Here is a 15,275-nt window from a genome sequence, read left to right on the forward strand (position 1 = left end):
TCCTGAGTGAGGCACTGAAGCCCAGAGGGCTGAATATCACAATACCACCTCCACAGAACCCTCAACTCTATCCTGCCCGAACCAAGGGCGACGGGGGATAAACTCAGCCCCAAAGCTGGTGGGTAGACAGGGCAAGGAAAGGCAGCGGTAGTCTTATGAAGGTATCTTAGGTTTTATGAAGGCATTCCATACACATTTTGTTGCAGGAAATGTTTAATTCTGCATGTTGTTTTCCTCTCCTTCCAACAAAAGGAGGTCAAATTGTGGGTCGTAAGCCTTGACAATGTTGTCCGTCTCTTCATCTGTGCCCCACTTGACTGAGACTAGCTTCTCTTGCCCTCCACCGGCCCTTGCGTTCTTCCGCATCCTCCCAACTCTGAAATCAACTCTGTTTGGCCAAATCCGCCTAACACCAGCGAGTAAAGCCGTCCCTTGCAGAAAACCCTCCACCTTCCATCCCCTGCTTGGTCAACCCGACCTTAGGCAGGGAAACCAGGGCAGGAGAGTTCCATGGAGAATTTATTGAGAATCGATTCCGGAGCTCCCTTCCGGTGTAAGTTGTGGCGGACAGGGAGGAGCAAAGGCTCCAGCGCGGCATTAGGCGAATTCCACCCCATCCTGCCCACGTCCGGACCCACGCGGAGGAGCCCCGGGGCTTGGCGGGTGCCCGCCGCAGCGCAGGAGGAGACCAGCCCCAGCAGCGCCCATCTTTGCTTCCCACGACACGGGCTTGGCTGGCGATCTGTGCCGCTGCTTCGCGCACACTTCTGGGGAACAGTCCCGCGTGCAAAGGAAAGAGGCGGAATGGCACCTAAACTGAAGCTTACTCTCGGTTTCCCTTCCACCCCCTGTTCCCCCAGCTCTCCAATCCCTTCCAATTCCTTGAACTCTTGCTTCTGTGTTTCCGGCCCCTACAAGGGGACATTCCAGTAGAACTTTTTTTGCTTTGTCAGTGGCTGTCGTGAAATTGTGCTGTGTTTTGTGATTTCTTTGGGGGTGATTGTCTCGCCTGTTTTCAGTTGTCTCTTATATAGGAGGGTGGTGGGTGGGAGTGGGGAGGAGGGTAAGGGGCCTAGAGCTCTCTGATTGTTTTGGAAGAAAAAAAAAACAAGAAAAAGAACAAAAAATATATATCACTCTAGAAAATAAAACTCTCCTTGTGTCTTATTCTGTGTTGGCTCTCCTCACCTGGTCAGTGGTAAAGATCCTAGTTCCAAGAGGGTAGCTTGGAAAAAAGAGAGAGGCCCCTGTGCCCAAGAAGTTTCTCCCTAGACCTTGCAAACAGGATTCTTGGGGGAGCCGAGAGCTAGTCTGGACCCAAGGTCCCAAGACCACTGCTTAAATTGAATAAGAGCCTTCCCACAGGAGAGAGAGGGATTGGAGGAGGAAAGGGAAGGGAAATGTGCGTTTTGGAGAGGGGTCTGGTCTTGCTTCCAAAATTGCACCTCCCCACAAACTCCAGCGCCAGAGGGAAGGCGAGGCCAGCCCTGCAGCTCCTGAAAGCAGTTCCTCTCTCAGCAACTGAGAATGTCACCTTGGTTTGGTCACTTTAAAATATCATGCAAATAAGGAAGGCAGTAACTTCCTTCTGCTATTCCCTGCAGCTGCATGACTGGTTAGGCAGAGGCCTGTGGAAGGCTGAGCTCTCCTTTCTTCCAAGGAGCAAATCCCTCAGGGTTCTTGGTCCCCACCAGGAATCTGAGGCTCTGCCTTGGTATAAAGTGGGTGGAGGTTGGTAGGAGTAGACACCTAGGAAGGCAGCTCCCAAAGGCAAGGAGAGAGGATTGAATGTGGAAGAGAATTGTCTCAGGAGAAAAGAAATTCCTTTTCCAGTTGGACCCCAGAGCTAAATTCTCTTGAGAGAGGCACCTTTCTGTTCCTCTCAGATTGTGGTGTTCCTGCCGGAGCCCCTTTGAAGTCAGATGTTCTTGGGCAGCTTTGTCCTTCTCATCCAAGCTTTGGGATTAGGCTTCTACTGGGCTGGCGATTGGGAAGCCGCTTCCCGCTGGAGCCTCCCACCGGGCCACCCCAGCGCGCTGCAGCCAGCAAGGACCCGAAGGGATGGGGGTAGAGGTAGGGACAAAGCATAACCTGAGTGAAAGGACCCTGGAAGTGAAAGTCCAGGCCAACCCCTCTCCAGCGAACAAAGGGATGTACTAATCAGAGAGAAGGCGAGAGGCAGGAGAGCGCGAAACCCCTGAAATATGGCACGACCTGGCACCCGCATCCTCCAAGGATTTCATTCGGGATATAAAATGAATCTGTCTTTAGATCTTGTGTAGACTAGGCTCCCCCCTCATCCTGGTCTCCCTGGAGCCAGCCGGGGCTGAGAGTGAGGCGAGAAGGCCGGGTTCCGCCCAGAGGAATCGCAAGGGGGGAAAAAAAGGAGAGGAGAGCTGCGGGGTACGGGGTGAGGGCGCTGGGAGAAGCCTCCGGCGGCGTCTGGGTCCTTAGCCGTGGTGGCTTCGTTAAAGACAGACAAAGGCGAAGATGCGGAGGCTGGGAAGCCGGAGATGGGGAATCTGTTGTCATAAAAGAGAGCGAGAGATTCAGAGAGGAAAACCGCGAGAGTGCGAGACAGAAAAGCCGGGAGAGGAATTCAATGCCGTGTGCGCAGCAATAAAAGAATATGACCGCTATAAAAGTTTATAGCGTATAAATTTCTGAAGGTTAAGAAACTAAACAGCAGCAAAGCAAACAGTGAGGGGAAACTTTCCGGAGCTGAGAGAGCTGCAGCTGGGCCCGGGCTCCGGGCCTGGCTGGGGGAATGGGTGCGACTGGCTCGGAGCCCCCACCTTCACCGCTCAGTACCGAGTTTGAGATTTCCGGGGCCCCAGGGGGCAAAGAGGGGAGAGGACAGAAGGGAGAGACAGAAACACTTTGTTGTCCCAAATGCTTAGAGAACGCATTTGGAACTCTTGTCTTTGTTCTTCACACCCCCTCCAGAATCGGACGTCATAAAGAAGCCCCGTCCCTGCAAGCGAGAGCGCGCGCACGAGCGCGCGCGCGCACACACACACACACACACACACGTCCGGCGGGGCCAGACGTCTGGGAGCGGGCAGCCTCTTGATCTTTTTACAGTCCCATTCCACCCTCTCAGGCCTCCTCTCCCCCCAGAAAAAGCTCAATTGTTTCTCCTCAGAATTTGAAACAATCGTTTGGGTTTGAAAAGTGCTCGGCTCCCCCTTTTACTGGCCATAACGGCACACTGTTTGGCGGTCTCCGCCAGAACTTCAGGTCTTGAAATGGGGGGCAGGTGTCAGTAGGAGAGAAAAAAGCTTATGGTTCTTTTTTTCCCCCTCCCCACCCCTCACCCTGGTTTTTGTTTGTTTTCTTAGCTTATCTGCACAATTTCATGAACCATTTCTTGATTTTCGATGCCTTTTCTCTCGCTCGCTCTCGTTTCTCTCCCCCTTTTCTACCAATAACGAAAGTTTCTGCTCTCTTGCTGCCGGGGTAGCTGGCTCTCAGAGAAACTGACCGAGTCGGTGGCAATGACGCCTTTTTTCAGGGTGGCCGCTAGATGGCAGCCTTGCTCCATGTGAAAATCCCCGGGTGCGGCGGCTGCGGGCGCTGGTAGCTGTACTTCGCACTTTAGTCGGCCCTGAATCTACGAACTCAGAGCTACCAAAAGTCATGAATAATTTGTGCTTAATAAAAATATAGGGTTCATTATAGCCGTTCCCCCCATTTTATAGATTTTAGATGTACTGGTGTTGCCCCCCTCTTCTCAAATGGTCAATTTTATTAATTTCTCCCAGGAGGAGGGCTCAGCACTTCTCACCCACCCAGTTTCTGTTTTCGGTGAGACAACAAATGCAAGAGAATGAGGGCATAGTAATAATAATAATGATAATAATAGGAAATGAGTCTAAAAAACGAGAAGAATTGATTTGGGAAAATGATAGTTTTCTGGGGAGGGGAGCAACAGGAATGTCTGCGGATGCGGGTGAGCAAGTCAGGTGAGCGGGGAGAAGCGGCAGAAGTGTCAGATGGAGAGGGAGCTGCGGGAAATATGCTGCCAGATCGGCAGGAGAGGGAACCGGGTGAGCTAGCCCGGGGTGGGGGAGATTGGGGGGGAAATGGATTCGTGGTTCTGGTGGGAATTGGAGGTGCCCATAGCGGGCGAGGCGGGCTCCACACGGACGGAGGCTCCAAGAGCCTTTGTAAGAGTTGGGGTCTGGGCTGGGCACGCGCCAGGTCGACCCAGGCGCAGAGCAGGGGCTCCCCGGAATGGCGAGGTATGGGAAGGCTCCGGTGTTTCGCTGAGAAAACATGAGCGTTTTGCGGAAGCAAGTGGGACAGGCACCGCGGCTGCAGGGAGCAGGAGCTTGGTTTAACCCGTGGTCTGTGGTTTCCAGGTGCCAACTCCGGCTTGATGCGCAAACGTGAGGAGCACGCAATTTAGCAGCTGGAGGTCTGGACTCCGGGTGTTTTTCGTTCTGAGACCCAGGCACTGTCTACCCATAGTCTCTTCGACTCCAAATCTCTTATTTCCTCCTGGCCCAGCCCGAGCCGAGCCGTGCCCCTCATTGGGACAAACCTGCTTGAGAAATTGATCCCCACCCTCCTTAAAATTAACCCTGCCGCAGTCTCTCCTCTCTTCCCCCAGGAGCGGGTGCGAAGAGGCGAGCGGAGTTTCTCAACTTGAGTTTCTCCAATAAATCTGCGCTCCGTTGGGTGTTTATAAATTATCTCCTTGCTCTTCCTTGTTCTTGCTCTTGTTCTTCTCCTTCCTCCTCTTCTTCTTCTCCTTCTCTTTCTCCTTCTCCTCCTTCTTCTAGAAACATTTTCCTTCCATCAGGAATTTCTGGCACGGTGTAGGGATGATTTAGAACAAGCCATCGAATTTTTACCTCACCGGTGAGTCCTCAAATCATGACCATCAAACCCCCGCACTTGATAAAAATGTTCGCTTCGGCAACAACTTAACTCTCGGTTCCACTGCCTCACCACTTCTTAGGCCCCGGGCTAAAGATTCAAGACCTGTCCCTTCCTTGTCTCCTTTCTCTCTCTCTGTCAGCCCCTCTCTCCCATTCTCAAGATTCACTTTTGAAGGACCAAGTGGCCCCTAATTGTAACTTCCCCTTAGAAAGGCGATGGTTTCATTTTTACAAAGGTTGGGGTGAATTGGATCCCCAAAAAGCACCCCTCTGAATACACAGCAAACCACTCGCCTAAATAAACAACAAATTGAATGTATTTGTAAAACCTCCACCTTTGTTGCTAGAAATTTTCTCTTCTTTCTCTCCCCTCCTTCTTTCCTTCCCTTCCCTTGGCCAGTGAGCCCCGTCAGGAACCCATTGGTTCAGACCCTCAGACTAGGGCCTTCTAAAGCCTAGCCACCACCCAGCAGGCCTGGAAAGGCCACTGGCATGAGAGTATGGCACCAAGTCAGTTTGGAATCGCAGTCTGTTTCAGGCCCCAGGTCCTCAAGTCTGGAGGGAAAGCCGAGTGCAACTAGAGGTGCCCCAAGGGGGAGGAGAGAAAAAGGGGGGCTCAGTGGCCTTGTTGAATCTAAGTCCCCTCTATCCCAAGGTCAGTTTAAGCAGTGTCAGTGGATCAAAGGTCACTGAAAGCTAAAAGGTGCCCCCTTCATATACAGCCTCTGCAGCCATTGCCTAGAGCAGAAGAGAGTACAGGACATGGTCAGCAAGGCCAGGTGCCAGGGCCTTGTGTCCAACAGTGGCCCCCAATGCCCTTCCCTCCCTTTGATGTGCTGATAGGCTTTGTGGTGCCCTCTCTCCCAAGGATGTTGAGGACTGGTCTGGGAAGGTTGGGAGACAATTGGGCTTGGTTACCGGGTCCCAAGGCCTGGGTACAGGAGTGGGACAGCTCAACTGAGTGTTACCCTGTTGGTGGCATCAGGCCTCTCTCCCATTACACGAAGTTGGTCCCCCAAAGCACTGACTGGGCCCAAGTACCTTTTAGAGACCTCCTTTCCATTCCCGCACTCCCCCAAACGAGGCTTTGCAAGACTGCAGAATCCTCAGTTGCAGGGGAATTTTGCTCCATGCTTCACCACTGCCCATTAACCAAAAAGTTTCTTCTCCCTGTCCTGGTCCCTCCTCATATCCTCCCAGACCCCTTCTCCAAAAAAATCCCTTGCCTGTTTGCTTAATAGGGAAAAGTTGGTGTTTGGTCCCGGTGGGGCAGACAGAAGGTGGTTTGGGGGCTCCAGAGAGGGGGTGGGGACAGGTGCTGTCCACAGCTGAAGGAGGCAAAAATCTCGGAAAAGTCACCGTTTGCGCCGAAAAAAACCCATAATCGTTTTCATTTCGGCTTCGTCACCCCCACCGTGCTGCAGTCGTGCAGCGGGGGCGATCGAAGCTGCAGTTTTATAGCTGTAGAGGAAAGAACTCGTAAAATGCTAACAGCTTTTATGCGCTGCGGCATAAACAACAACAGACTCCGGCTTTATTGCGTTTTATAGTTTGTTAAAGAGTTTACAGCCGTTTTTTTGGGGGCCGGTTACCCAGCCAATTCCCTTCACACGATACTTAAACCTTTATCAATAATAAGGAAATTGATCATTAAAGCTTTAAATATGACTACCTCGTTTGTTTGAAAATATGTTTAGGAGAGGAAGCTGTATGATTTGATAACTTGTATTAAAATACCAATTACATTTATAGGACCTTTTAAAACTCGGCGCAATTAAACCGTGTTCTTTTACATTTTTCCGAAGCGACCCTGACATTTAAAAAGACTCCAACTGCCTCGTTAAAATCACGAAATTAACAGCGTGCCTACGTCTGGCGCGTTGTGTCTGTGTGTGCGTGGTTTTTTCCGTGACTCCCCCACATCAGTCTTTGGGGGTGGTCCGCGAAGGTATTTGATTTGTTGTGAGGCGAGAGATATCTCATTAATGTAGGTAGTTAAACAGATTTAATCCGTATTCATTCTCTCTCACCCCCTCTCCCTCTCCCCCTCTCTCTCCCCCTCTCTCCCTGGGTGTTTTTTTTTTTTTTTTTTTCTTCCCCTCCTTTTTTTTCCCCCTCGCTCTCTCCTCACTCCCTGGCGCTCTCTCGCTCTAGCTCTCTCTCTCGCTCTCTCGCTCTCAACCTTGCTCTGCGTTCTGTCCGGGAGGAGTACAGAGAAGCCAATAGGATGCGGGGTCTCTAATGGATGCAAATGATCATGAAAAGACAGTGCAAAATATGAAACAACTCATTTGCAGGGAAGTAAATCACCGAAAACTGTTTATGAACTGGCATCCTTTCTTCGAAATGTAAAGCGAGGACCTCTTTAAGTGGCGGTATATTTTTGTTTGGGGGGTGGGGGGTGGGGGGAGGGCGAGCGAGCCGGCTGCCATGCAAGCTTAGACTTTTGGAGGCTTCGCTGTCCTTTTCTATTCCTGGAAATCACAAAAAGTGTGGTGGCTTCGAGATCTTCTTCGCCTTTTCTTTCTTTTTTTTCCTCCTCCCTTTCCCTCTCCTTTCCTGGCGAGGGTGACTAGGAGCCGGCGAATCCGCGTTTTTTTCTCTCTCTCCCTCCCTTTCCCCCTCCCCACCCCCTCCCCAACAGCCCCCAACTACAGCCGCCGCCGCCGCCGCCGCCTCAAAATTCAATAAAATGAGCTCTTATTTCGTCAACTCACTGTTCTCCAAATACAAAACTGGGGAGTCCCTGCGCCCCAATTATTATGACTGCGGCTTCGCCCAGGACCTGGGCGGCCGACCCACCGTGGTGTACGGTCCCAGCAGCGGCGGCAGCTTCCAGCACCCGTCGCAAATCCAGGAGTTCTACCACGGGCCGTCGTCGCTGTCCACGGCTCCCTACCAGCAGAACCCGTGCGCCGTGGCGTGCCACGGGGACCCGGGCAACTTCTACGGCTACGACCCGCTGCAGCGGCAAAGCCTGTTTGGTGCGCAGGATCCAGACCTGGTGCAGTACGCAGACTGCAAGCTCGCTGCCGCCAGCGGCCTGGGCGAGGAGGCCGAGGGTTCAGAGCAGAGCCCGTCGCCCACCCAGCTCTTCCCCTGGATGCGCCCGCAAGGTGAGCTCGCGGCAGAGCCGGCGGGGCGGGAGAGAGACTTGAGGGCCCGAGGCCGGGCAGGGGGCTGGGCAGGCCGGGGCCTCTTTCCTCCAGCTCCTGGAAGACTTGCCTGCTCCTTTCAGATGGCCCCTTCCTTCCTTCCTTCCTTCCTTCCTTCCTTCCTTCCTTCCTTCCTTCCTTCCTTCCTTCCTTCCTTCCTCCCTTCCTTCCTTCCTTCCTTCCTTTTTTGTTTCCCTTGAAGGAGGGTCGCTAAGAGACATTTCCTGAATCCGTAAACCCCTCACCCCGCCTTACTTTTCTTCTTCTCCCCCTCCTTTTCCCCCCTTTTACTGTTTTATGGGGGGTAGTGGAGAGAGGGTGGTGGGAGTGGGGGCGCTCAACTTTTGCACTTCTCAATTGCTTTATAGTTTAATTACCCTGAAGAAACTTTTCTTCTGGGGCAGAGGCTCTGGGGGCTTTTCAAGGTGGGTCCATTCGTCCCCATCCTGGCTCTTTTATTCTTATTTTTCCCACTCCTTCACATCCTTCCTTCTAGTTTATGGCACTTTTAATAGATTTGAACCACCCCACCTCACTCTCTGTTGCTTGTTACCAGAGGAGGGGGCTCTCCCTTTCTGGTTCTCTTAAATTCAATGGTGTCTGATCCCCCTCACACACACACCCCGAATTCGGCCTCCTAGCGCCCCCTCCCCCGCGCGGGGTAGAAGGTTCCCTGTCCTTATTATACTGGTCTCCAAGGCTGGTGGTTCACGAATCTTCCAACCTTCTCCGTCTCTGTCCCCTCCCCCACCCTCTCCTCCCTTCTCTCTCGCCTTTTCCCCCATTCCCAGCAGCCGCCGGACGCAGGCGAGGCCGACAGACCTATAGCCGCTACCAGACCCTGGAGCTGGAGAAGGAGTTCCTATTTAATCCCTATCTGACTCGCAAGCGGCGGATCGAGGTATCGCATGCGCTGGGACTGACAGAGAGACAGGTCAAAATCTGGTTCCAGAACCGGAGGATGAAGTGGAAAAAAGAAAACAACAAAGACAAGTTCCCTAGCAGCAAATGTGAGCAGGAGGAGCTGGAGAAACAGAAGCTGGAGCGGGCCCCGGAGGCGGCGGACGAGGGCGACGCGCAGAAAGGCGACAAGAAGTAGGCTCCAACTGGGACTGCTAGGGCCGCGGTCGTCCTCCGTCCGCGAGTCTCCGGACCGCGCTGCTGTCGCCCGCCCCCGCCCAAGAGAGCTCTGGTCCTGCGAGCGGGGCCCGGAGCTTGGCCTCCCACCGCAGCGTCCCCACCGCGCCAGTCCCCGCTAGTGGTAGTATCTCGTAATAGCTTCTGTGTGTGAGCTACCGTGGATTTCCTTCCCTTCTCTTGGGGGCCCGGGGGGGAAAGACAAGGATTGTATGCAAGGACTCCCTCGCCCAGCGAGGGTGAGCGGCTGCGGCTTGGCTGAGCACCCCCTCCCCACGCCCCCGCCCCGTGTAAAAAGCCTCCTTGTGCAATGGTCTCTTTTCCTTTGAACGTGCTTCCTTGTATTGACCGAGGTACCGATTTCTGCTAAGTTCTCCCAACAACATGAAACTGCCTATTCACGCCGTAATTCTTTCTGTCTCCCTCTCTCTCTTTTTCTCTCTCTCTCTCTCCCTCCTTCCTCATTTCCTCCTCCCACTCCTCTTTCCCCGCTGCCCTCCCTAGCTCGCTGGCTTTCTCTCTTGCTTCTCTCTTTTCCTCCCCTCCCCTTTGGTTTGACAATTTTGTCTTAAATGTTTCTCAAAAGAGGTTACTTTAGTTAGCATGCGCGCTGTGGGCAATTGTTAAAAGTGTTCTTAGGTTTACTGTGAAGAGAATGTATCCTGTATCCGTGAATTGCTTTATTGGGGGGAGGGAGGGCTAATTATATATTTTGTTCCTCTATACTTTGTTCTGTTGTCTGCGCCTGAAAAGGGCGGAAGAGTTACAATAAAGTTTACAAGCAGGAACCCGAGACTGGCCGGGCCGCGCTCCTCATTTGCTACAGGCGCCTTGCAGAGCTGGGAGGAGCCGGTCACCGGGCTCCTGCGCCCGCCTGGCCAGGCCCTGCGGAGGAGGGGCGGGGGCTGGAGGCAGGTGGTGCGAGTCCCTTGGCCCAGGGGCGCAGGGGGTGAGGGAGGCGGCTGTTTGTGATTGGAGGAGAGAGGGACGAGGGAGGGGAGCCAAGAGAAACCCCCACCCTTCCCTTTCCGACGCTGCGTGGCCCTGGAGACCCCAGCCCTGGCCAAGCGGGAGAGATGCGCCTGGGCTGATGGCTATATCTTAACTACCTTCCCCCTTTGTTTCTGTGTGCCCTCTTGTGTGTGCGTGGGTGGGGGAAAGAGTGCAGAGCTACTGAACAAGCTTAGATATTTTTATTTTTCCTGGACTCTGGTGGGGGGAGCAGGAAAGGTGAGATGCTCTTCCCTGCCTCTCCCTCTCTGGGACTTGGCCACCTAGGCCCAACTCCGAGGTCGTCGTGGCTCGCCACCTTCCTTCCTTCGCTCCCTCTGCTTCTCTGGCAGCTTCTCGACGGAGGCATCCGCCTCCCGGAACCAGAAGAGCCAGTGTACCAGCCGCCCTCCTCCCTTCCTTTTTCTTCTCACTCACCCCACCCCTTTCCCTTTTTGTTTGTTTGTTTGTTTGTTTGTTTAATTTCAAACCTTTTTTTTTTTTTTAAAGTCACCAGATAACGCAGCATCCAACGCCCGTGGGCTGGATCCCGCGACTCTAGGAACACCCACGAAGTCTGGCTCCTTCCCTGCCCGTATGTCTGGGGCACCGAGAGAGAGCCTGACGCCAATCTCACCTCGTTCCTTACTTCAGGAGAACTGGGCTGAGTTCTCCCAAGCAATGCCGAACTGGTCCGAATTAATAAAGACCTGAATTACCAGCACCCACCGCCCCGTTGCGTGCAATCCCTGCATTTGTTTCTCGCTGGGTAACGGGCTGGGAAGGAGGGGTGGGGGTGACAACATGGGTCTCTCGGAGGTTATTTTCCTTTCCACTCAATCCCTTCCTCCCTAAATCTCGCTGGCAAGCTGCCTCCAGCCCACGGGGGTCGACAGCGGCCCTTGAGCCCCCAGCCCCAATCCACAGGGCTTGGCTTCCCCATTCATTATTGATCATATTTTATAAATCCAACACCACACAATTTTTTCCACATTACCGGGAGCCGTGGGGAGGCTGCCCAGCCATTGGCAGAGGGGATGTCACGTGGGAGGGATCACGTGGTCCAAAGAGGAAAAAGGGGGTCCTTTTTGGTGTAAATCTGGACTCTAATTCTGTAATATATCAAGGAATCTCGTAAAACCGACACTAAAACGTCCCTGCCTACAAATCATCCGGCCAAATTATGAGTTCATTGTATTATGCGAACGCTTTATTTTCTAAATATCCAGCCGCAAGTTCGGTTTTCGCCACTGGAGCCTTCCCCGAACAAACTTCTTGTGCGTTTGCTTCCAACCCCCAGCGCCCGGGCTATGGAGCGGGGTCGGGCGCTTCCTTTGCCGCCTCGATGCAGGGCTTGTACCCCGGCGGGGGGGGCATGGCGGGCCAGAGTGCAGCCGGCGTCTACGCGGCCGGCTACGGGCTCGAGCCGAGTTCCTTCAACATGCACTGCGCACCCTTTGAGCAGAACCTCTCCGGGGTGTGTCCCGGCGACCCCGCCAAGGCGGCGGGCGCCAAGGAGCAGAGGGACTCGGACTTGGCGGCAGAGAGTAACTTCCGGATCTACCCCTGGATGCGAAGCTCAGGTAACGCCGCGCACCGAGCCGTCCCGAGCCTCAGTGGCCCGGGCACACTCCCCAGAAGGCGCCCCCTTCCTGGCCAAGTGCCCCGTTCCGCGTCCACAGTGCTCCCGACAGGAGGTGGGCCTTGGGGACGCGGCACCCCCTTGGACGAGACCCGGCGCGCTGCCTCCACCCTTATTTTTGCTTGGCGCTCTCAGAGAGGTTCGCTCTGCTTCCCGGCGGATCTCTCTCCGCCGACGCCACGGCGCTCGGAGCCCCCAGCTCGCCCCCCACCCTTCCTCCCGGCCTTTTAGCTTTAAATATTTATCAGCCGCGCCGGCACGGGCTGGAGACGAGGCCGTTTGTCTTGCGGAGGAAGGCTGAGGTTTTCAGAGAATAGCCATTAGGGTCCTCCCTCCTCCCCTCCCCCGTCCCCCCGCTGGGGGATCTCAGCTCTGGGTGTGTCCCCCAGACCCAGCTTGGATAAGGTCTAGGGGAGGGGGCTGCAGCACTGAGCAGTTCTCCCCTCCCCCTTCCTTCCCAGCCAACCCTGCTCCCCCATTATTCCCTTCTGGACAATTAGAGGTGGGCTCTAGAGGCCTGGCGGGAGGAGGGGGTATGAGAGATTAGGATCCAGCCTGGGACACAGAGCCAGAGAGGCAGGTGGAAAGAGGGGGTGGGCTGAGGCCAAGAGAGAAGAGGCTCCTGACCCCCCAGTGAACTTGGGAAGGGGGCAGCAGGAGAACTAAAGGGGCAGAGGCCTCTTGGGGGTATAACTGGCTTCCTCAGGTGCCCTTCCTAGGGCTCCCAAGCACCTCTGGAGAACTGGCCAAATTTGTAGGTATTATTCCAAAAGGTGAATGTCCCTTTCTGGGAGGCACTAGGACTTTATGGAGCCAAATCAAGAATTAGAAAGTACAGACCACTGAGCCAGCTGCTGTAGGAACCCCAAGAGACCAGGTGCTTCATGGGGTTTCCTGACAAGCCTTTACCATACATCCTTCCAACCCACTAAGGCCCAAGACTTGTGTTCAAAGGCTCCAATCCAGCCAGAGTTGAGGGCCAGGAGAAGACCAGCTCTTACACCATCAGTATTGATGGTCACGGTCCCCATTACCTGCTCCATAATTAAACTGCCTTTCCAGTTGATTTACCAAAGCCCCAATTTTTCTGCTCATAAACATTTCAGCTTGGCTTTTATCTGACTTGAAATTAGGGCCCCTGGTCCTTCCTCCTTCTGGCTTCTTCCCTGGAGGGCTGACACCAGCACCTCCCCCAGTACAACCTCCCCTAAACCTCCTCCGGGTTTGGGGCCTAACCTGGGAAGCTCTCCTCTGTCCCTCAGCCCCCACCACAGGGATACTTTATGTTCTACCCCCAACCCTGGCTGCTGTCTGTACTCTCCCCCCTGTGCCTTCCTGAAGGCCCAAAATTTGCTTTTGAGAGCTAAGTTGTTTGAGCAGGTGGGCAGGCAAGACAGCCTGGCCCTGACAGAACCTCAACCACTCACTGGGAAATAGTCATCAGAGGGCAGCTGCTCTCAGACCAACTCCATGCTCCAAGGAAATCTGCAAATCCTCACCAACTCATTTCACAACAGGCTGGGGGGAGGGATGGAGGGGAGCAACTGGATTTGTGAGGGTCCTTTGTCTCCTTTCTTTTTGGAGAAAGCACTCAGGCCAGGTCTAGAGCCTTACATCAGGATCATTCACATGGTTTCCATTGCCCCCTGCCCCAAAGACCATCAGAGCCAGCATCCAAAAGAGAAGGTTTGAGGTCCCTAGTCTTGAGGGTATTGGAAGGATTAGGTCCTTTCAACCCATAAACACTCCTAAGGCGCTGGGTTTTTAACAGCCAGTAGTTTAGATGTTGGGTTCAGAAGTCCTAGGCTGGAAGACTTCTGGGCTGGAAAATGGGAATATTTGCCTTCGACGGCCTATAGAGATGTCGGCACACTGAGGAAGAGAGTGGGCATAGACTGGGGTATGGAAAGTGAAATTTTGGTTTAATGGGAAAATGGGCTCTTCTAACTACTGACTCCAAATCACACACAGGATCTAAGAGGGAGATGGGCACTCTAGTGACTTTTCCCCGCATGCACTGATTTTTCTCTACTGTTTTCAGGGACCGACCGCAAGCGAGGCCGCCAGACCTACACCCGCTACCAAACCCTGGAGCTGGAAAAGGAATTTCACTACAATCGTTACCTGACGCGGCGGAGGCGCATCGAGATCGCGCACGCGCTCTGCCTCACGGAAAGACAGATCAAGATCTGGTTCCAGAACCGCCGCATGAAGTGGAAAAAGGAGAACAAGACCACGGGCCCCGGGACCACTGAACAGGACAAGGCCGAGGCAGAGGAGGACGAGGAAGAGTGAGGGATAGAGAAAGGGTAGAAAAAGAGAGAGATGAGAAAGGGAGAGAGGGAGAAGCCCAGCTTTGGGAACCGAACCAGGAAACTCAGATCAAATATGGGAGAAAACCCTATTGAAATGGAAAGCAGTTTAAAAAAAATTTAAGGAGAAAGGGTGAAATTTTGGTTTCTTAACACTGAAAACAAAAACTACCTGTAGAAAAGTCCACCGGGTTTGTTTTGTACAATATGGGAAGGACATCATCTACCTGTTCTCCCCTTTTTGCCTCCCCTTTTCTATGTCGCTCTTGTAAGGTCTTTGTAAAATTTTGCTGTTTTGTAAACCCCCTTCTTTGACGCTGTCTTCGTGGTCTGTGGGTCTGGACTAATGTGTGTTGTTCCCCTGCCCTCTTGAGCCCCTGCCTTCCCAGTAGAGGCACTGAAGGGGCCTTAGGGAGCCCCAAGGACCCACTGACTAGCTCCATTGTCCTCTCTGTACACCTTCTGTACACCTGCCCTGCCTGATGCTCCTTGCTCGCGCCAGCCCTTGTGATCCTCTATACATTCTATGTGTGTCTGAAAAATGGAGAAATAAAACACAATTTAAAAACAAATGGATGCTCTATTTTCTGTGTCTCCCTAAAGCTGGGAGGGAGTCGGGGTTAGCTCTGCATCCCAGCACCCATCTGCTGTAACTTTTGCTGCTGTCCTACTTCTTTCTGTGCTGCATTTTGTTCATTTTCCTGGTGCCCCTACTCTGGGGGCTGCCAACTAGTCAACTCCAACATCACATACACATTACGTTCACTTTACTTTTTTTTACACACAGAGACAGAGACACACACAAATGCACACAATCACATATTGACAGGCTGACATCACACATAGATAAATATATATTGTCACATAAGGTCACAAAGAAACACTCATTTATATGTTCACAAATACACATACAGGCATTCACACATCCCAGCTCTATGCCCAGACACACGCATTTATGTTCACACACACTCACAAGTAAATGCATTCACACTCACTCACAGACACATTGGCTTATAAACACAGATTCACATTTGCCCCCCCAAGTAAACACATCCCTGAGCCCACATGCTCAATCACACACATTCACAAAACAAAATTAAACTAAACCAAATCCCCACAGTTCCACAAACTTCCTCAAACAGGCCTTCAAGCC

General features: G+C 53.2%; 2 protein-coding genes across 2 annotated transcripts; both read left to right on the forward strand.

Moving 5' to 3' along the window:
- The first annotated feature begins 7,003 nt into the window (after positions 1-7,003).
- HOXB8 (homeobox B8) lies at positions 7,004-9,971 on the forward strand. The gene is made up of 2 exons (XM_036268738.1): positions 7,004-8,002; positions 8,833-9,971. The coding sequence occupies exons 1-2, from the start codon at positions 7,579-7,581 to the stop codon at positions 9,138-9,140; spliced, it is 732 nt and encodes a 243-aa protein (XP_036124631.1). The 5' UTR covers positions 7,004-7,578; the 3' UTR covers positions 9,141-9,971.
- Positions 9,972-11,252: 1,281 nt separating this feature from the next.
- On the forward strand, positions 11,253-14,209 carry HOXB7 (homeobox B7). Its single transcript, XM_036268740.1, has 2 exons — positions 11,253-11,751; positions 13,852-14,209. Exons 1-2 carry the CDS (start codon positions 11,352-11,354, stop codon positions 14,103-14,105), a joined length of 654 nt encoding a protein of 217 aa, XP_036124633.1. The 5' UTR covers positions 11,253-11,351; the 3' UTR covers positions 14,106-14,209.
- The last annotated feature ends 1,066 nt before the right edge of the window (positions 14,210-15,275 follow it).

The sequence above is a fragment of the Molossus molossus genome, unplaced genomic scaffold (genome assembly GCF_014108415.1).
Source record: "Molossus molossus isolate mMolMol1 unplaced genomic scaffold, mMolMol1.p scaffold_m16_p_19, whole genome shotgun sequence".
Lineage (NCBI taxonomy): Eukaryota > Metazoa > Chordata > Mammalia > Chiroptera > Molossidae > Molossus > Molossus molossus.

What these genes read in the sequence shown, in the direction of transcription:
- HOXB8 (XM_036268738.1), top strand. Translation starts at nt 7,579, where the DNA reads ATGAGCTCTTATTTCGTCAACTCACTGTTCTCCAAATACAAAACTGGG. An exon ending in CCCCTGGATGCGCCCGCAAG is followed by an intron (nt 8,003 to 8,832) that starts GTGAGCTCGCGG and finishes CCCCATTCCCAG; the next exon opens with CAGCCGCCGGACGCAGGCGA.
- HOXB7 (XM_036268740.1), top strand. Translation starts at nt 11,352, where the DNA reads ATGAGTTCATTGTATTATGCGAACGCTTTATTTTCTAAATATCCAGCC. An exon ending in CCCCTGGATGCGAAGCTCAG is followed by an intron (nt 11,752 to 13,851) that starts GTAACGCCGCGC and finishes TACTGTTTTCAG; the next exon opens with GGACCGACCGCAAGCGAGGC.